The sequence below is a fragment of the Dromiciops gliroides genome, chromosome 5 (genome assembly GCF_019393635.1).
Source record: "Dromiciops gliroides isolate mDroGli1 chromosome 5, mDroGli1.pri, whole genome shotgun sequence".
In the NCBI taxonomy this organism is placed as follows: Eukaryota; Metazoa; Chordata; class Mammalia; order Microbiotheria; family Microbiotheriidae; genus Dromiciops; species Dromiciops gliroides.
In genome coordinates, this window is record NC_057865.1 from 107,069,956 (window position 1) to 107,091,742 (window position 21,787).

At 36.1% G+C, this 21,787-nt stretch overlaps 1 protein-coding gene across 2 annotated transcripts in view; it reads right to left on the reverse strand.

The window, feature by feature from the left end:
- Positions 1-964: 964 nt before the first annotated feature.
- The window catches only part of TRIM24 (tripartite motif containing 24), a 123,620-nt gene continuing 102,797 nt past the window's right edge, over positions 965-21,787 (reverse strand). For both annotated transcript variants that reach the window (XM_043966496.1, XM_043966495.1), the window contains exons 11-19: positions 20,285-20,464; positions 18,983-19,118; positions 17,527-17,599; positions 15,554-15,722; positions 14,847-15,169; positions 10,260-10,392; positions 6,748-6,822; positions 3,007-3,156; positions 965-1,923 (exon numbers count right to left, since the gene is read on the reverse strand). In XM_043966496.1, coding sequence (XP_043822431.1) covers positions 1,714-1,923; positions 3,007-3,156; positions 6,748-6,822; positions 10,260-10,392; positions 14,847-15,169; positions 15,554-15,722; positions 17,527-17,599; positions 18,983-19,118; positions 20,285-20,464 — 1,449 coding nt within the window. In that variant the 3' untranslated portion in view covers positions 965-1,713. The remainder of the gene's footprint in view (positions 1,924-3,006; positions 3,157-6,747; positions 6,823-10,259; positions 10,393-14,846; positions 15,170-15,553; positions 15,723-17,526; positions 17,600-18,982; positions 19,119-20,284; positions 20,465-21,787) is intronic.

The following is a 21,787-nucleotide window of genomic DNA, read 5'->3' on the forward strand; positions in this document are numbered from 1 at the left end:
ATGCCATTGCATACCTAGACTGAGACTGCTGAAAAAAGTCAACTATGAATGATAGCTTTTCTCCATTTGTCCACAATTATACTCAAAACCATAACAGACACCTCATAATAGTTACTTTTTTAAGTCTACAATCAAGGCTTAAGACCTCTAAAAGATCCTACATTAACTGACATGGAAAGCAGTATTAATATTTTAGGAACAAGAACTATCTCTGTACAGGAAATGGGAATGAAGCTATTGCTTATGGTAAATTTGACTCTTTGTGTCTCATCCTCAGCTGCACCTTAAGACCCAACTAATTATTTTCAGAATATCATCAAACAGCATATTTTGGAAGTGCCCTGGCCAGGTTTTTATCCTTGACAGGTGGCATAAGCTATAAAGAATCCTTCTAAGTTCAGCTGTGGTGTTTTATTATCACCTCAACAAAAGAAAATTTCACTAAAGTTTCTGTCAGTGTAAAACAAACATTTCATCAAATATATTAGAAAATTACAGCTAGGCTATTTTATTCCTTTTTCCCTAATCTACATTTTTTCCTTTAATAATTTGCCCAAGCCTTGAAAACAATGAACAAAAAGGAAACAGCTTTAAGCCTGGCCCAATATGAAATCAATCAGGAGAGAGCTTTTTGTTTCTATCAGGCCTGATGGGGAGGGAATTCTAATCAAAGTTCAAGCACAAAGAAGTGTTTAAGATGACATTATTAATGAGACCTGACACTATTAAAACCAAGGCAGGAACAGCAAACGCTCCAGAGAACATCTAACAAAAATTCCACTAAAAGATTTTACTCCAAAACACAGTTTCATCCTAAACAACACGAGACAGTGAAAAATCACAGAAACTACTTATTCCTTTTTTTTTTTCCTGTTCATTAATGCCCAAAAGTGTATGGTGAAGCAACTTCACATCACATACAGTGCAAATGGCTGTATTTCAAAGAATTCAATCAAAAGCCATGTGGTAATAAATGAGGGCTTTTATCAAGAGTAAAAAACAAGTCACACCTGCACTTACTTTGTTAGAGGCAGTAACAGAGAAGACACTAGTTCCAGAAAAGAAGGGCTAGTAGCCTGAACACACCTGATACATAAAAACATCTTCACAGACAAGCCAAAAAATAAATCCAAGCATTTGTTTTCCTGATTTTTCTTTAATACACTCTCCATATTACATGACAGACCATCAGGTACTTCTCCTTAGTGGCAGCTACCTACACTTCCATCGCACCAACCAGTATCTTAGGACATTTAAAATCATATTCGTGGCATACTGTTAAGTACAGTAGAATAAACTTATAATGGCGAGCCACGTGCCTTTGGTAAGAATAATGGGTAGTGGTATCACATTTTCTGAAAATGGATTAATTCACATGTTGAAAGCACATTTAAGTTTTCAACTTGAAGTCTAAAGAAAACCTTTCTCCCTTCTTTAGAACACAGTCATACAGCTATCCTTTCAGATGCTGTTTTATGACTTCTGAGAAAGGAAAAGGAGGTCTATGTCAATCTTCAATGATGCTTTTTTCCCCTTTCCTTAATGGGGTTGGATGTGAGAGAGAGAGAGAAATGGGATATTAAGGAAATCAACATCTATTAAACGTCCACAAACCTAAAAGTCAGAGTGGTCATGGACTTCTCATTGAAATTAGGTTAATCACTAAGAAAAAGGTTAAAAAAAAGTTCACACCAGTCCTTGCTATTGTGCCACTTATTTAAACAGCTGGCGGTCATCGATGCTTTTGAGACGCTTTTTCCGTGGCTGTACAAAGTCATCATCTGAATCATCACTAAATATGGTGTCCTCTGTTTCATTCTTGAATTCCTGTTTTGGAAATTTTTTCTCTGGATAAAGGTTTTTCAGAAGGTCTTCAAAATAGCTTTCAAGTTTTATACCAGCACTGGCTACTTCAGAATCAGGCTATTGGAGGAAATGAAAAATATCATCAAAATCAATATAAAGAGAAACACAAATTCATTATATCCTCATCCCTTTTCTCTATAAAAAAGTTTGACCAGGCCTGCATGATTATGTATGTGAATGATGTATGCATGAAAGAATACGGAATACCAATCTTGTCACCACATATCAAGACAGATACTATTGGGATAGGGAGAAAAAGTCTAGAAAAGGATATTTTAAAATGCGTTTGTAAACGTGCTTGGGGAAAAAAGTTCAAAGGACTACAGCAGGTATGCAATTTACAAAAATTTTTTATCAAGTTCTTACTATGTGCAAGGCACAGTGAGATTCTATTATAACTGTCACAGGAATGGATGGATTCCATAAGAACTCATAAAATATCTAATAGGAAATTCTTTTTAAATTTAATTTAATTTTTATTTTTGGTGAGGAAATTGGGTTTAAGTGACTTGCCCAGGGTCACACTATTAGGAGATTCTAATCTGGAAGTGAGAGGAGATACTGTTGAAATGTATATAACTGAAAAACACATGGTTCAAGTGAACATGAGGAGGACTGGTCTCCAATCCTCCAATAACAGAATGAGAAAGGACCCTTTGAAGTGAAGCAGGTAATTTCAAAACCCAAACAAGAACACTACAATGTTGAGTGGGTAGCAAATATATACAAATCATTTCCAAGCAAAGGTTATAAAAAGCCTGAAAATGAACAAAGTCTACCTAATTAGAGATGACCCAACCAAAAGATAAGCTGTTCCTCAAACAACCCTGACCTCTCAATACCAAAACTATTGGTATTCGGTAGCATTACAATCAGAGAAAATAATGTTATTTTAAAAATATTTATCTAGGTTTCATATAATGACAAAATTATTTTCCAAATGAACATGTAATTTGCATTTCACTATAAACCATCAGACCGTCTCAAAGTAGTAGAAAACTTTCCTTCAAATCCAAATTCAAATGAACTCTTGCAGATTCATACCAAAAGAATTATATATTTGTCTCTGTGAGATGTAAAACATTTGTTAGTTGGTTTGAAATAAAAATTTTCTATGATAGCACTATTTCCTTTTCTCACCTCATTGAATTCAGCACAATTTTCAAAAATCAGTCGGAAATCAGCCACAAAATCTTCAGGCTTTGTATACACTGGGGAATCTCCTTGGAGTTTTTTCTTGATGGTAGACAAGTCCATAGGATTTTTAATTATTTTGTAATAATCAGGCACCTTTGAAAATAAATCAGGTATCATTATTGCTTGGTATGCTCTGTCCCAAGAGAGATAATATATTTATCAAGTTCTAGAGTTCAGATGAAATACCTCTGGATGCTATCAGCCAACAATTCTTTTTTTTTTTTTTGGTTTGTTTTTTGTTTTTTTTTGTTTTAGTGAGGCAACTGGGGCCAAGTGACTTGCCCAGGGTCCGCTAGTAAGTGTCAAGTGTCTGAGGCCAGACCTGAACCCAGGCACTCCCGACTCCAGGGCTGGCACTTCACCCACTGTGCCACCCAGCTGCCCCCTAGCCAACAATCCTATACAGATTTCATTAAAGTAGTAATTTATAAATAGCACATATAATCAACAGAAATTAAGTGGAAATACTGGAAGAATTTTAGAAGAATTTATAGCAGGTCTCAGACTCACTGATTAGGACATTAAGAAGAGGCAAAGTCCCCAGCAAAATAAAGAAGGGAAGTTTGTGTTGATACCTCAAAAGCCTCCCTTCCCTCCTTGCGTACCCCTTTTCTCTAGCCATTCTTTAGTGTCTACATACAAGTATTAGCATATTTATTTGGCAATGTGTCACCCACTGCAAGTGGCATTTATATTTTAAGTCTTATGACAAATGAGCAAATTGTAAGTTTTAGTGTGGTTTAAACTGAGGGCAAAGGGATCTTCCCAACACCCCCAAATGACTTAAGTAGTGTGGAAATTTATTTTAATTTGGGGACCCTACCTTTAGGCTGAGATTAGAAAGCCTTAGGCCCTCGGGGTCTCTTCCCCTCCCCCTCTGCTTCAGCTGAGCCAGAAAGCCCCGTGGGGCTGTACAAGACACCAGGTCAGACAGCTGGAGGGGGAAAAAGCCCCCAGCTCCCTCTGACCTGAGCAGAGCTATCTGAAAGATCCCGGATAGCCTGTGCTGAGGCACAGGATACTCGAGCACACTGCCCACCACCAGCCGCAGCCCTGGCTGGAGGATTAGCTTGGTTTGTGGGGGCACAGGAAGCCCCGAGATTTGAGTGGAGAAAAGAAAAGTTATATATAGACCTGAGGGACAAAGACAGACGGGAAGAGGACTAGAGGCAGCTGAGGAGATGGCAAAGGTTGGAGAAGACAGAAAGGGGGCTACAAGGACGCAGAAGAAGATGAAAAGGACTAGGAGCAGGGAAAAGAGAGGCCGAAGGGCAGATTGACGGAGCAGACAGACAGAAGGTCGGTGAGAGAGAAACACAAGGGTTCAGTGGTGGCAGTAAGGAGAGGAAAGTTAGAAGCAGGGGGATTTACAAAGTGAAAGGGGCTCAGAGTTAGAATAAAGGACGTGGGCTAAAGCCCTTATTGTATTTTAAAAGTTCTAAGCGCAGCAGGTGGGCAAAAGATGCAGTGGAAAGAGACCGCAGGAAAGCAGTCAGGTTGTACATTTTATTTCCCTGTATTCTTAATTTTAAATAGTATCTCATAAATAAACTCTGCTTTGATTATTTAGTTAAGAGGCTTCTTAATATTTTGCTTATCAATTTGGGAGTGGAGCAGTGTGGTAGAACTTTATAAACGGCCCACATTAAATTAATAGCAGTCAGATAGCCGATAGTCAAAAGTTCCCAGATTAGTCCTCCAGTCAGATTAGCACCCCCCAAATTAGGTCTAGTCATTTAAAATATTCTTACAGTAGAAATACCTAAAATGTAAAACCATAAAGGAAATTTTGCGAAACTTATGATTTTGGGACAAAACTTGAGTTTTTCTACCTTATTAAAGGCACTTTCAGTTTGTGTTATATCTATTCGGCAACACACTGGTATGAGAAATTATTATTAATAACCAATATCTTGGCAGACCCAGAGATCTCCCCTTCTTTTTATCCAGTTCTCCCTCCTCCACCCAAGGTCTAAGTTCTCCTTGAAAGTTAAGATTAGGGGCAGCTAGGTGGCACAGTGGATAGAGCACTGGCCCTGGATTCAGGAGGACCTGAGTTCAAATCCAGCCCCAGACACTTGACACTTACTAGCTGTGTGACCCTGGGCAAGTCACTTAACCCCAACTGCCTCAACCCCCCCCCCCAAAGTTAAGATTAAAAAAAAAAAAGTTTAGATTCAGTTGGGTCAAACAAGACCCAATCCCACATAGGAGTCTTGGGTGGAAATAGTTCCTTTTGTCTAGCTAGCCCAAGGACTTTACTGATGAGATTAAACCACACCTAGATGAAAGGATTTTGCCCAGATCTGCCTTAGTGAAGGTCTTACATTCTTTTCTCTGATGTCATCCCTGGAGTTCATTTTAGTAACACCCACCTCCAAACATGTCAACCAATTAGATTCAATTGCTATGCAATGGATCTCCCTGCAGTGGAAAGGGTACATGAACTGAGAGAGATGTCAGAGACCTTTTTAATAAAAAGAGAAAACTGGAAGAATTTTAATTATTAAATTAAATATTAATATTAATAAAATGATTAAATTATTCAGAAACTATGTCTCTCATATTTTTAATCATCACGCTGGATGATACAATCATTTGTAGAGACCTTAGAAATCAAATAACCCTAATGCTCTTTATATAGATGTGGTAACTGAGTACTGCGGTAGTTAAATAATTTGCTGAAGATTATACAGGAGACAATGCTGGGATTTGAATGCAAGTCCCCTCACTCCAAAAAATCCAGCCTGCTTTCTATTGTACCTAGGGTTAATTAGATTCCTATTCTTGTAGACTACTGGTAGATCTTAATCATAAATAACTGAGCTTTTGAAGTGGTAGCATGTATTCAAATTTGCACTGTTCAAAGATATAATTATGTAAAATATAGTAACTGTCCCAAGCCCACTGGAAATATGCAGTATGAATTCAAATAATGTGACTGTTTCAGGAGATGAGACCGAAGGTGTCAAACTCATGGGCAAGAAAACAATATTATAATGTAATTATGGGGGCAGCTAGGTGGCACAGTGGATAAAGCACTGGCCTTGGATTCAGGAGGAACTGAGTTCAAATCCAGCCTCAGACACTTGACACTTAGCTAGCTGTGTGATTCTGGGCAAGTCACTTAACGCCCATTGCCCTAACCCCCCCCCCCCATGTAATTAGGAAATATTTAACAAAAATAGAAAACTAAAAATCAACATCATTTATGTTGTATTGTATTTTAAATCAATTTGCACCCAGAGGGATCCCTTTCATTGAGTTTGACACCCCTGCCATATACTTTGCTGCTACTAATAAAGAGTCTATAGCTTTTAATAAGCTGTTTCTTACTCAGAATACAAACTAAACAGGTTCCCTAAGCCTCCTGAAAGAGCAACAATAAATTTGCTATGAAATGTTACCGAAAGTGAAGGCACTATAAAAAACACTTTCAGGTTCATTTATTTATGAAAAGTGGGACATAAACTTTGAGTCACTTTATGAAGTTCTTTAAACTGAAAATATTAAATGACTACTGAGTCTTAAGCTTCATGGGCTTTATATGCAAATAAATACTAAGCCAAAAAGAAAAAAATTTGGAAAATATTGTGTGGCCACAAAGACACCCTACTCCCAAGTTTCAATGGATAAATCATATTTCTTTTTATTACAAGAACTAAGAATGACACGAATACTTACTGTAGAAGGAACTGGATCTTGAAAAGCCAAGCTCATTTCATGGCAGTAAAGGAACAAAAGTAGTCGTTCACACTTCTGAACAACAACAAAAAAATCATAATAAAATAGGGCTTCACAAACATAAATGCATATTTAACAGTAACTCAGTCAACAAGCATTCCTATAAGCTGGGCACTGTGCTAAGTGCTGGGAATCAAAAGGAAAGCAAAGAATAGAACTTAAACAAGGTGTTAACAGTCTAAACAGAGAGCCATAGGAATACTACATACAAACAAGATACATGCAGGAAAAACTAGAGATAATCAGAAGGGACTAATACTAAGAAAGATTGGGAAAGGTTTCTTGTGTTCATAAAAGAGAGTAAAGAGTAGTGCTGTGTAAGGCACTTACTTTTCTGAAAATACAAATCATTACCAGGTAAATATCAATGAAATATAAATATATTTCCAAATAATTTCATTGGAGGAACTGTTTAGTATGTTATGATTAGCTCCAAGAAGTGGAAGCATTCCTGATATAGATCACAAAACTGTAATGTTATATAGCAGTGATAAAAAATTCTGACCATCTGCTAGAGGCACATAAAGATCAGCTGAATAACTCTTGACCTGCTGGTAACTAAATTTTCCAAACTACGAAGCTAAATAGATAAATGGAATTGGTATTTTAGACATGATTCTGATCAATTAAGAAAAAAATGATTAAAATCTTCAGATATATTCAAGATGCCATCCTAGAATTTGAAATTAAGTGTTAATATGAATATATGGATCACCTGGATTTGATGGAGGTGCCTTCTTATCCAAAAGTATTTTTTATGAAACCCTGGATTAACACAATAGGAACAAAATGTCCTTCAACTGAATTCCAAATTGAACCCAGATAGCTAGCAGATAAAAGACCCTACCCAGTGACTTCTTTTCTCTCAGAATATCAAGTCCCTATCTTAGGGTGACATCTGGATGTTCTCATCCTTGCCAAACCCTTTTTTGGAGTCCTGTAATCTTATCATGATTCCTCTGTTATATCCATTCTTGTTAGAATATTTGCTTTTGGGTTGATCTGTAACTGACAACGCCCTATAACACATGGACAAAAAAACCCTTATATACCCTTAGAAAGAGGGGATCTCCAATACAATCATGGTTCTTTCTTCTTGGGACAAAATAAATTGTTATTGTGTTTTTTCTATCCATTCTCTCATCTGCCTGTGAGGTACCTACTTCTGGTAGAAGAGGCAGAAATTGCCTTCTCTGATCTGGGTGAACAAATTGTAGGAGATATTACTGATGTTTCTGACCTGTTTATTATCTTGTAGGAGGATGGGTACGAAAACTATATTTTAATATTCAACATAGGGAACTACAGACATAATTTGACACACATCTTATACTTTAGGAGAACAAATATCAAAATGTTTAGATGAAATTAAGTAGGATTTATAAAGGGAAAATTAAGCTAGCTTAAGTAGGATGAAAGTTTCTCAGAACAAAATTCTAACACAATAGCAAATGATTTCAATGAGGGGAAAAAAAGTATGTCTAAGGAGATCGGTATGGTTATAATAACAAACTCAGGACTGAAAAAGGTAAGTCATGGAATAAGAGCTGATAACAAAGAGGGTAATAAAAAGTGGTACAGTCCTCTTAGTGTCAGGAAGACTAAAGTCCAGGATATATGTAATTACTTGCACTTTAACTAAAAAACAATTACATAAAAACAGAGTGGGAAAAAGTATACTTCAGAAGCTGTTAAATATAAAGGGGGGTGGAGTTTAATAGTGGATTACAACCTTAATATAAAGGTGGTACAGTATTCAAGAAAGCTAATGCAATCTTAGACGGTAGCAATAGAAGCAGAGATATTTGTCTCATACTCTGCCCTAACCAGACCACTTCTGGAGTATAATGGTCAATACTGGGTGCTTCATTTTAGAAGCAACACTGTAGAAATATACGTAGGATTCAGTGAAATAATACTGAATAAAGGAACTGGGGGTGTTTTGTATGGGAAAAGGCTTAAATACCTGAGTACTACCATTATTCAAGTATTTTCCTTGGCTTCTGAGAACAGAACCTGGTTGAATGTGTGACAGTTCAGAAAAAGCAGGTTTTGGCTCAAGAGAAATAACATCTTCTAATAATTAGAGCTATTTAAAAAATGGAATAGGTTGGGGACTGCCATGGAGGCAATCTGTTATTAGAGGTCTTAAAGCAGAGACTGGGTGTCTATTTGGCAGGGAAAGTCTAGATGCCACTTTCAACTCTAATTCAATGTTTTTATGCTAAGGACTAGAGAACAAAGAGGAACCTGTGTTTCTATCTTTCACATATGAAGAAATAATGTTGATGAAGACAGTTATGCTGAAAACAATATTTGGAAAATTGAAATGTGATGAAAGAAAAATATAATTGAAAGTAATTTGCTTTTTAAAAAAGTTGCAGGTCTGCTAATTATGGTTTCCTGGGAATACACTTGGACTTGGTAAAGGATGTGAAACCTGGAAAAGGCCAAGTGACATCTCTTCCCATTAAAAAAAAAAAGGGGGGGGAGCGGTTAGGGAGCCCTAGAAACTAAGGGCCAGCAAGCTTAACTGAAAAAAAAAATGTCACCACAAAAATCAAGTGTAGAGAAAATAAACTGCCCAGATGAAATTGAATAATAATTACTTAGCCTTTTAGGACCAAGTTCTTACAAATTTATCTATGACAGATAAGAATTTGACTTGGGTACACAACAGGTACTTTAAGACCAAAATCTTTTCTTGATTATTGCATAAGAACACTAGTGCAAATTGAGAAGAAAGGATGCAGCTTGTATCTATAGACTAAACACACTTCTTAGTATCTTTATCTTTTCTGAGTGCTCCTGGCCCATTTACACCAACCTTTCCACATTTGATCCTCATACCCTTTTTTCCTCCCTAATACAATAGTGTAGTGTAGGATGATATCCTCTTGCTAGGAAAAAAACTTCATAGGTTCATAACTTTTACAATTAAAAGTGACATTGGAGGCCATTATATTTATGAAGCTATATAATTGATTACTAACACTGGTATTTTAATTATTCATTTATTCAAATAACTGAAATTAAAATAAACCAATTAATTTTTAGAAAATCTGCAAAAGATTTTTTTTTTTAAGTGAGGCAATTGGGGTTAAGTGACTTGCCCAGGGTCACACAGCTAGCAAGTGTTAAGTGTCTGAGGCCGGATTTGAACTCAGCTACTCCTGACTCCAGGGTTGGTGCTCTATCCACTACGCTACCTAGCTGCCCCTTGCAAAAGATTTTTTAAGGTAAATTTTTACTGTATGGTCCTGACTGATATTCTTGTTGGGAAGCATCTCCAATTTTATTTTAGAAGTAAACATCACCAAAAAGGATTTTACTTTAAAGGAACAAAATCACGTTACACTTGACTTTTTGGGAAAATATTTCTTCACCAGTGTGAGGCAAGCCTTCATTGAGAGGTACATTTCTCTGGTTAAAGAAAAAAAAAAGAAACTTACCCTTTGATCTATTGGTGTTAATCCCACATGTCCTTCAGATTTTCGTTTTTCTGAGTTGTAATTGGGATCATCACAATCATATTCAACTTCTGGTTTGGATAAGTCTCGACAAAAAGTACAAATCCACTCACCACTAGAATGAAAAGAAAAATGACAGTTAAAAATTTTTTAATACAATTCTGAATTTTTTGAAATTTTATATATGCTAGTATATAATTTTTAGAAGCATCTCTCACTCTTTATTATGAAAAATTTAGAAGAGAATGTTTGCTAGGAATGTAAGTTCTTCTTTTCCTTCAACCTGAGTACAGAGTAGATTTGTATTTAGTATTTATTAATGAACTATTATGTATTTTACTATACTTATTATACTGGATGATAGGATGTCTTTCAGCTCTAACATTCTATGACCTATTAGAAAAGGTCATGGCCCTCCTTGGTCTTCACAATCTAGCTGAGATGATTATAATCACATGATGAAATTAGTTGAAAAGTCTGGGTTGTGTACTAATCAGACAAAAAACCCCAAATGCTCTATGTTCTCAAAAAGAATAGTTCCTTTCTTTCTAAATCCTACCTAGATTTAGTAATGGTGATTTAAACTCAAAAGCTATTCCACCAAATCCATAGTATGTATAATGTGATAAAGAAGACAGGAGGGCATTATAGGTAGAGGAAAAGCATGAGCTTAAAGTCAGAAACATGCATGGTAACTGAGGTATAGTAAGGAGGTGAATCAGAGCACAAAATTCATGTTTATTTCAATCAAGAAATCAAGCACCTATCTATATACAAAAGACTTCTGGGTGATGGAGATACAAAGATAGAAGTGAAACATCTCTGCTCCTGAAGTTTATGTTGTGCTGGAGAAATACAACATGTTTACAAATAAGCTAATCTGAGCACTGACATACAGAGTTAGGTGGGGAAGCTGAGGGGATAGGAAAAGAGGAAATCAGAAAAGGCTTTAAGAAGTATCACAGCTGGGGCGGCTAGGTGCCGCATTGGATAAAGCACCAGCCCTGGATTCAGGAGGACCTGAGTTCAAATCCGACCTCAGACACTCGACACTTACTAGCTGTGTGACCCTGGGCAAGTCACTTAACCCTCATTGTCCCCCCCAAAAAAAGTATGACAGTTAAAATCTTCTATGAGGTGAAGGAGAGAGCAAGTCCATCCTAGGAACAGAGATCAGTCTAGACAAATGCATGGAGTGGAGGACCTTGTAGCTGAAGTGGGGAGTACATAAAAGGCAGTAATACAAACCTAAGTCTAGAAAGGCAGATAGGACACCAGATTGTGGAGGACTTTAAATGTCAGGCCAGGGAATTTGTATTTTACCTCAAATAAAGTAGAAGTCAATCAGGATTTTTAAGGAGCGTACTGATATAGTTAGAAATGTGCTTTAAGCATATCAAACTATATAGGAGACAGATTCTAGCAGACTAGTAAAAAGTAAATTGCAAAAATCCAGGTGAGAACGTCAGGAGAGGCAAAGGGATAAATGTGAGAGAGATTGTAAAGGTATCATTGAATGATTTGAAAAAGGACAAATGGAGTGGAATTGCTTTATTAAAGGATTGTGTGGTTAAATTTAAGATTATTATTGATAAAATTAAAGAAGTGGCATTGTAGAGTCATTGGAAGGCTTTGAACAGGTCTGAGTTAACATTATAATTTGCTGATGGTACAGAGGATAGATTAAAGGCATGAGATGAAGCAATCAATTAGAAGGCTTTTTGCAATAGCTCAGATGTGAGGTGATCAAGTCCTGATCTAGGGTGGATATAATGTTTCTTCACCCCAGATATGCTTTTAACTACCAATATTCTCTTGTATGTCCAATTCACTCTACTCAAATGGTTAGCAAAAAAATGTATACACTTATAACCTCTTGTATACTATAATGGAATCTCTGTTCCAAATTGCTCCCATTGCCAATTCATCCCATACACAGTTAAAAAAGTGCTTTGGTCCCCCCCTCCCCCAAATGGTATGCAGGTCTAACCATGTCAGTCCCCTAATCAAACAAGTATAATGGCTCCCTATTCCTACTGCTTCTATAATACAATATTAAGTTCTTCTGTTTAGTCTTTAAAACCCTTGACAACCTAGTCTCAACCTGAATTTTTACTGTCCCCTTTATGTACTCTATGGCCAGGCTACCTCACATATAACACATCTTCTAGCTCCACACATTTTCCATGAAATAGACTTTTCTCCCCTCCACCTTTTGTTTCTTTAAAAATTCTGTTCACATATCATCTTTTACATATATGAAACTTTTCCTGACTCCTCCCCCACCAACTTTACCATCTATTTTGGCTAGATATATTTATTTTGTATATACTTACTTCTGTAAATATTATTTTCCCTGAAAGAATGTAACCTCCTTGAGAGCCGGGACTCTTTTATACTTGTCTTCTGTGTACCACAGTTGCTGGCTCACAGGAGCCACAAAGTAAATGCTTGTTGATTAAGTGACAGGTCTTTTAGAAGAAATGGAAAGATTTAGTGACTAGATAGAGAAGGAAATTAGACCAGCTAGTTTTTTTTTGTTTTGTTTTTTGGTGAGGCAATTGGGGTTAAGTGACTTGCCTAGGGTCACACAGCCAGTAAGTGTTAAGTGTCTGAGGCCGTATTTGAACTCAGGTCCTCCTGACTCCAGGGCCGGTGCTCTATCCACTGCGCCACCTAGCTGCCCCTTGACCAGCTAGTTTTTAAGAAGGGCATCTTCCAGTTATGAATACATATCAAAACTGCTTTTTATTTTTGTCACAAATGACTGGGTGACTTGCAGGATGCTTTATTAATGAAGATAAATGGATAAGTCATACTTTATCTAAAACTGAACATTTATGTAGAATTCTGCTGGAATCTGGAAATGCAAATTTGATGGTTATCAATATAACAAATGCTACAGAACAGGTTCATTTTGTTTAAGTATATAAGGAGAAAAAGGACTGAGCTTTGGGTCACGAGATCATAAATTAAATAATGAGGAGGAATTATAATTAGTTCAATCCCTTCATTTGTTAGGCAACAGCAGTACCAGCAAAATGAAGTGGCATGGAAGAATTTAGGAAAGCAAAAGTTTCTCCTTAAAAGGAAGTGGTGGTATGGGGCTGATTAATATCAAATGTTAAAGAAAAGGGATAAAAAGCTCATGAAGGGGGGCAGCTAGATGGCGCAGTGGATAGAGCACCGGCCCTGGAGTCAGGAGTACCTGAGTTCAAATCTGGCCTCAGACACATAACACTTACTAGCTGTGTGACCCTGGGCAAGTCACTTAACCCCAATTGCCTCACTTAAAAAAAAAAGCTCATGAAGGGGGGGCAGCTAGGTGGCACAGTGGATAAAGCACTGGCCCTGGATTCAGGAGGACCTGAGTTCAAATCTGACCTCAGACACTTGACATTTACTAGCTGTGTGGCCCTGGGCAAATCATTTAGCCCTCATTGACCCCCCCCTCCCCCCCAAAAGCTCATGACGGTCACTGAAGACACTGAAAAGTACATTTTCTATAGAGTATGAGGGTTATGGAATGAAGATGTAATAAAATAAAGGCAACATATGCAAGATTCTTCTGAGCCTATAATTTTTATTAAAACACTAAGCTAACTCTGAAATTCAAAAGACCCAAAACTAAGGTATGGAATTAGATTGCCTGAACTGGCTTTCACAAATGGCCTTTAAAATTCATTTAAAAAGAAAAATTTTTTAAATTCATTTTAAATCAATCAGGTTTTTTATAGAAGACACAGATACGTTTTCCAATGTGATAGACTAACTTTCTTATATTCTTTGAACACTTAAAAGATCTGTAAAAAGATTAATATTGTTTTTTCATTTTGTAAACAATCTTTAGCTTACCTAAATTCTACAAAGTTCTATCATAAGAGTTCTATCTATACTGTAAGTTCTAACCATAAGAATGGGAAAATTCAGTTAAAATGAAACATTCTAGAAAGATAAAAATAAAAAATACACAGGTACATACAGGGATCATATCTAGTCTAAGAGTAAAATATAGATTTGATGAGAACATTAAATAATCCCTTATTAAAACTTTCTATCACCCTCAGCTAACACAATACTCTACACAAAACAGGCCAAGTAATATTCATTGAATGAATTTTGGGGAAAAATTAAAACAAAAATTAGTAAACTCAAAATTATGATTGAAGATCCCTTTTAAAGCTTCCTTTATAACAGGGCTTCTTAAATTTTTTCCACTCCTGATCTCTTTTTGCATGAGAAATGTTTACAGGTATGTAAAATAGGCATACATAACCTTTTATTGTTGCCAAATTTTTCAAGACCCCCACATTCAGTTACACAGCCCCATATGACTAGCAGCCTACATTTTAAGAAGCTAGGCTTCCTAAGATCCAGGTGACCTATCAAATTTTCTTAAAGCTAAAGAACAATGGGCTTTTTAGTGACAGCTGACACACCACTGACAAGTATTTAACAGAGGTGTCCACAACATTCAGTTTCTGAGGCTCACACTGAGTTCTTAAGTAGACAATTATTTTGGCATCACAAAGTAAAGAAAAGTGAGAAAGAGAAGGAGACACAACTTACCTTGGGAAATTCATCAATGTAGGCACATGACAAGTAAGATGGAACACTTTAGGGCATTTCTCACAGCAAAGGAGTTCCCCTCCATTCTGACACACTGCACACCAATCTTCATTGGGGTCATCTTCTTTTCTTTCTCCACCATGAAGAGGCGACTTCTGTGATGCACCTCCCCAACCAGACTTTCCATTTGAAGGACTTGCTTGAAGTCCTGGTCGATCCCCTGTGCTATCTGGAGCATCTGTTCTTAAAACAGCCTCCTCAGATGTGTTGTTGTGGTTACTGTCCAAGAGCAATGAGGTAAGTATGCTTCTTGGAAAGTTGGTCTGCATGGTAAAAGCCAAAAAAAAAAAAAAAAAGTTGGAAAAAGATTGTTTAAAAAAAAATTTCCCTCCTAGATTACTGTTACTGGGCTTGGCTTATTTTTCTCCCTTACTTTGAAAGTACATGAGAATTGAATATGGTGCACACTAGATATTCTGAATAAACATGCTTCAAATGTCATTTTGTAATAAAGTTGGCCAAATCACAAATCAAAATGTGGTACAGAATTATAAAATGTTATTTGCCAAACTTACTGACATTGTTGCAACAATATTTTTTTTAAACAATACTTTTTGAAAGTCACTGTTATTGCAAACATTCCGTATGCTGGCTACAAACATCTCACCCTTCAAACTAAGAACAGTTTCTATGATTTATATGATTACATTTTGAGATCTAGGTTCTTCATCTGTTTCTTGCTTTACTACAACAATAGGAAAATCATAATTCTCATGTGGGCCACTATTTTCCTGCTTGATTCTTATTGGTTCCAACATAACCACTGGGACTTTGTGTGTAGAATCAGCTCCTGTTGGTTTGCTGGAAGAGCCAGAGCTATAAAAAAGAAAAGAGAGAAAAAGTCTGGATACTGTAAAGTTATTTGCAATGTTATAAGCCAGATATCCTTAGTATGGGACAACATACAGCGGCTTTCTTTTTTTTTAATCATAAAAGTATTTTATTATTTTCTAGTACATGTAGAGATAGTTTTCAGCATTTGTTTTTATAAGATTTGTAGTTCCAAATTTTTTTCCCTCCTTCCCTTCCCCCTTCCCAAGACAGCAAGCAATCTGATACAGGTTATATATGTACAATCACATTAACATATTTCATACAGTGGCTTTTTAGGCATCACTCCTATTGACTACCCAGTAACAGAAACCAAGTCTCCCTAATGGGGAAGTATTATCAATACAAGTACTGTCTAGAATAACTGCTTTCATTTCCAATGGAAAAAATGTTAGACAGACAGACATACCTATTCAACACATGAACAGAGTCTAGTGAGAATATTTTGGAAGAAGTCAGATAACAGCAAACACAAAGTTTGCCCATTTTCTAATTTGGCCTTGAGTAAGTCTTGAATCTTACATTTGTATTTAATGATTTCTGTTCCCAGGATCCTATTCAACATTATAAAGTATAATAGTTTTAGTTTCATTATAGGTTAAGTAGGTCTTGGCAGGATATCCTAGAAATCTAACTACTATTTTATAACATGTGGTTAATGGGAAAATGTATTTAAAATAAAAAACAAACAAAAATCCTGACCAAGATGAAATTGAAATAACAAGTAACGTGAAATTAAAATACCAACTTATCATCAATATAAGAAGAAATTTTAAAATTTGACATTGAATAGGAAAATTCAGTAAAGGCTTGTTGAAAGAACAATGAGTGGGGCAGCTAGGTGGTACAGTGGATAAAGCACTGGCCCTGGATTCAGAAGGACCTGAGTTCAAATCCGGCCTCAGACACTTGACACTAGCTGTCTGTCCTTGGGCAAGTCACTTAACCCTCATTGCCCCGAAAAACAAACAAACAAATAAATAAATGATACTACTGAAAAAGCAATGAGATGTTCACTTTAATTCTTTGTGGACAGGACTAGGTGACAACTGCTTGCCCATCTGACAACAACTCTCTTATGGTGATATTATGAGGATAAAAGGAGAATGATTATAGGCCTTATTTTCTTTTTTATATTGAGGGAATATGCATGGTTCTTCTGAACTGACAAAAGGAAAAATTCCATTTAGTGAATATGTAAATTAGGAGCTATTAGGTTTGTATGCAAAGGACTCAGAAAAGGACTCTTAGAATATATTAAATGTGCCAGAGTTCTTTTCTCCTTTTGAGCAGTATTTGTGACAAGAGTAAACACATACTGTCCTTTATTCACCAAGCTTTGCCCCCACTCCCTCGTTATTTTTAGTCATAACAAAAGTTCTATTGGTTAATATACTTCCCTTTCTTTTTGTTTTCTTTTTTCGGGGCAATGAGGGTTAAATGACTTGCCCAGGGTCACATAGCTAGTTAAGTGTCAAGTGTCTGAGGCCAGATTTGAATTCAGGGCAGGTGCCTTATCCACTGCGCCACCTAGCCACCCCCAGTTAATATACTTTCTATACTATTTCAAATTGAAAATGCTACCTTTGCTTCTATTCAATTCACAATATAATCATTTCATTCCCACACATGGTTTCATTGCAAATACAGTCTTATTTTCTATATTTCTAATTTATAAATTTTTAATTCATTATATTTGAAATAAATGAAGCAAAATGTTTGCAACATACTGGAATTGGCAAGATGAATCTTATTACAAGATATTTATACACTTAAACAGTCAGCTTACCTTCCCCTGCTTCCAACACTGGAGGCACTAGGTGAGCGGATTGGTGGGTGTACACTAGTCATAGTTACAGGTCCTAAAAAATCAAACAAAGATTATTTGTATACTTGTGTTTTTTTTTTAAAAAAAGGTTCAAATAAAAAATTCTTTGAGTGACATGTGTGTACTAAGGAGCAGTGTAATATAATGAAAAAAATTAACCTATCCTTAAAGCAGCAAAAAATACAAGACGGTATAACTAAGTGCTAAATTGTATAATAGAGAAACATTATAGTTATCAAAAGAATAGAATGAGACTTTATATGTGTGCGCGCACGCGCACACACACACACACACACACACACACACACTTCAGGAGGTGAAAGGCAAGAGGGAATTACAGTTACAGCAACAAACATAAACAAAGATGAACGAGCACATCAGTAAGAAAACAATCTAACTAAAAAGTACATTCAGAATATGCTTTGGATATAGGTGGCCTAAGTCCTTAAAAGCCAGGCAAAAAGTTTAGCTTTGATGAGGGCCACAAAAGGAAACAAAGATTCTAGAGTAGCAAAGGGACAATAAACTATTTAATGGAGACTACCTTAATGGTGCTGTGTCAGAGAGGCTGCTTTAACAGAGGCAGAATTAGAATGGCAGGGGACAGTGGAAAGAGGATGGAAACGAGAGAATTCAGTGGATATGTGATGAAAAATGTAAGGCAAATTAGAAAACAAGCTATGCCTCTACTAACTACTTAAAAGCATCATTCTAATGACAGGTCAATTACTTAAAAAAAAATTTTTTCCCAGCATTTTATTATTTTTTCTTAGGGTGCTTATGTCAAACCCAAAAAAATCCTGTTCTTTGTTGTTATTTTCTGGGAAATTAAAGTAGGAAATGGGTGCAAAGTACTTCATTAAAATGCACATATCTAGCTGAATACAAAGAATTCATTACAATGTGATGTTTCATCAATGCACAGTCAGTAAAAATGTATAGATTCTATGACCCTAAGAATATTTATATAAATATAAGGAAACCACTTGATTTTCACCTCTGTGAAAGTGTTTTCAAGGCACAGACAAGAGACAAGAGACAAAAAAGTAGCACAGGCTTATAGTGTAAACTCAGGGAATTAATGAGTACAATCTTGGCAATCAGAATAGATTACTAAGACACATTGTCAGTGGTGCAGTGGATGGTGGAGAGTAAGGCTCTAAACATAGTGGGTTAATAATGAGGATAAGATAATGAAAATAACAGAAAAGCATTTTAACCTTGTAAATTAAATTTTTATATATTGAGTAATAAGAAGCTGAACTTTGCAGCACAGCTTATCTGGTTTTGTCCCTCATTTCTAACAACACACTATCTGGCATTAGTGAGATCCTCTAAATATTGAATAAAGACAGAAAAACCTCTTTTTACAGGTAGGAATAAAAGACACAGACCTAAACCAAAACAAGTGCCTTACCTGGGAGGCCCGGAGATGGTACAGATGAATTTGGTGACTGGACTGTTCTGTTTGAAGGAGGTCTTGGTTGGCTGTGCTCTACACTAGCATCTTTCCTCACAAGATTATCCAGCACGATAGTACTTGAACAATCAATCTTACAATACAAACAAAAAAGAGCAGTTATAGTTAAAGAATTATGCATTTATAAGTCAGGAAGCACTTTAAACTTATCCAAAATGTGTACATGCCCATATCAACCCTATAATATAAAATCAAATTAAGCAAAAAGGATTATCATGTGGAAATTCTGGGATTACCCTGTTTCTATAAGAAATGAAAGATGTAAATCATCTTAATAGTCTATCTTGACTATATCTCAACACTGTGGTTGTTATTAACTATTATTATTAACTATTTTACTTATTATTCCATCAAACAAAACCAAAAATATTCTTTTGGAGGGCTCTGACTGACTAGGAATTACTTCATATATCTGTGATTTCAGCATGGATATACACCCTCCATCTATAGAGAAGACCACTTTCTACATGCTATAGCATATGCTAATTAAGAGTTGCTGTAACTAAAAATGAACCCTGGGGTCAGCTAGGTGGCACAGTGGATAAAGCACCAGCCTTGGATTCAGGAGGACCTGAGTTCAAGTCTAGCCTCAGACACCTGGCACTTACTAGCTGTGTGACCCTGGGGCTAGTTACTTAACTCTCATTGACCCACAAAAGAAAACCAAAAATGAATCCCAAAACTGAGCCTAGTATGTGGCCTTTCTAAACTGGGTCACAACAGTCCTTCCTTGGACAAAGGAGAGCCTACAGTCTATCATTGAAGATGTATCTTAAAAGTTTCTACTTTAGGATCAAGTGCTAGAGCTTGACACTCTATTGGAATCATATGGAAAGTCATGTTCACATAAGGAAGAACAATTTATTTGAGCACAATCCCCTGCCCAAGAAATTTACTGTGAACAGGAATCAGTGGGACCAGATGTAGCAAATTTATAAGTATAAGATTCACAAAATACCAACTTGAATGTAATTATGTTTAGAAACAAAGCTTATCACAAATAAAAGAAACTCACTTTGGGGGGGTAAGTTATTCTGATAAATTCAAATGAAAGCAAAAATAGTGTCTTTTGAAACTTTTAAGTTCCCAGAATAAAACAGAATTCAAACATATAAATGGCTTTCATGTTTCTAATGCTTTTAACTATGCTTTTTGTGCATAACCCCCCCCCCAAACTATAACATGGATAAACAAACAGCAAAAATTAATTCAGTAACTAAAGTATTTTGATATACGTACATCTGGAAGAGAAGGAAGATTATAGGAACTCCCGACTGGAGAACTCAGATCAATCATAGGTGGTCCAAAAGACTTGGCATCATATCCAGCTGCACTAGTAATGGTAGGACTAGAAGGCGTAGATGTGGTGCTACTGGCAGTTGAAGGAACAGTTGATGCTGGTCCACTGCCAATCTGCCACTGGCAAGGAAGAAGGGAAAGAAGTAATAATCTACCATCATTATACTACCAAGTGATTCATTCAGATTCAAGAAAGCAAAGCTAATTACAAAATATATTACCACGATTTTATAGTTATATTTTTATAGTTCAGAATTAGAAGACAATGTGAAAAAAAAAAAGAAGACAATGTGAAATGATGCAGAACTTTGTGGGAAAATCAAAATAAATTGAAAACAACAATCCCCTTGAAGTTAGTAGGAATGAAACTAAAAGGAAAATATTTAAACATACTCTAACATATTTAAAGTACCATCTAATATAGAGTGATACAGCAACACAGCAAGCTATATATACAAGAACCAAAGAGTAGCAGAACAAAGATATACATTAAAAGGGGTGGGGAGAAGAAATAGTTCAGGGAAAACCCCAAACCTGGGAAAACATTTATGCCAAGTTTTTTAGGTTTCCCTTAACTCTCTCTCAACTTCCTTATGCTTACATTATAGCTTTGCTTCATGATCCCCACCCCCACCATGATGAGTTTAAAACTTTAAATGGCTTTTTGATGCCAATTCTACCTTAAACACTTAGTGTTTAAACATTCACCTAACCTTGTATCTCTCTTTGTGGATGGCTTCTTCTTATCTATCACTAACCTGATACAGTGGTTCCAACAATCTAGAAAGCTTAAGAAGACATGTAGACTACCCCTATTTTTTAAAAGTAATTTTTACTTATTTAGTTTTTGTATCGCCTACATTTCCCAATGTATCCCTTCCCCCACCTTTGCCTCCTGGGGAGTACTCTGTTAAAGCAAAGTCTTAAAAAAAAAAAAAGAGGAAAAAAAAAAAAAACAGTTCAGGAAAAATAACCAGCATATTAAAAAAGTTTGATATTATGTGCACATAAGGTTTCCACACCCCTAATCTCTGACCTCCCCAAAACTATCAGTACTTTGGGGGCTCTCTCTTTTTGGGGGTCAAGTTTGGTCATCATAATTTCACAGCACTCAGTTTATGTTTTGCTGCTGATCTTTCTCTTTACTTTGTAGAACCCATTACACACACACACACACACACACACTCTTGTTATCACTGTATATACTGTTGTTGGTTTTGCTTATTGTACTTTACATTGGTGAATAATTCTTCCCACATCTCTATCATAATCATTATTTCTTTTCTTGCAGCACACTAATATTTTATCACATTTATGTACAACAATTTGCTTACCCATTCTCCAATTAATGGGCATCTACTATCCTGCTCTCCCCCCCTTAACCCTATTTCTTACTATAAAAAGTGCTACTCTGAACATTTTGTTATTTATAGGGCCTTTCTT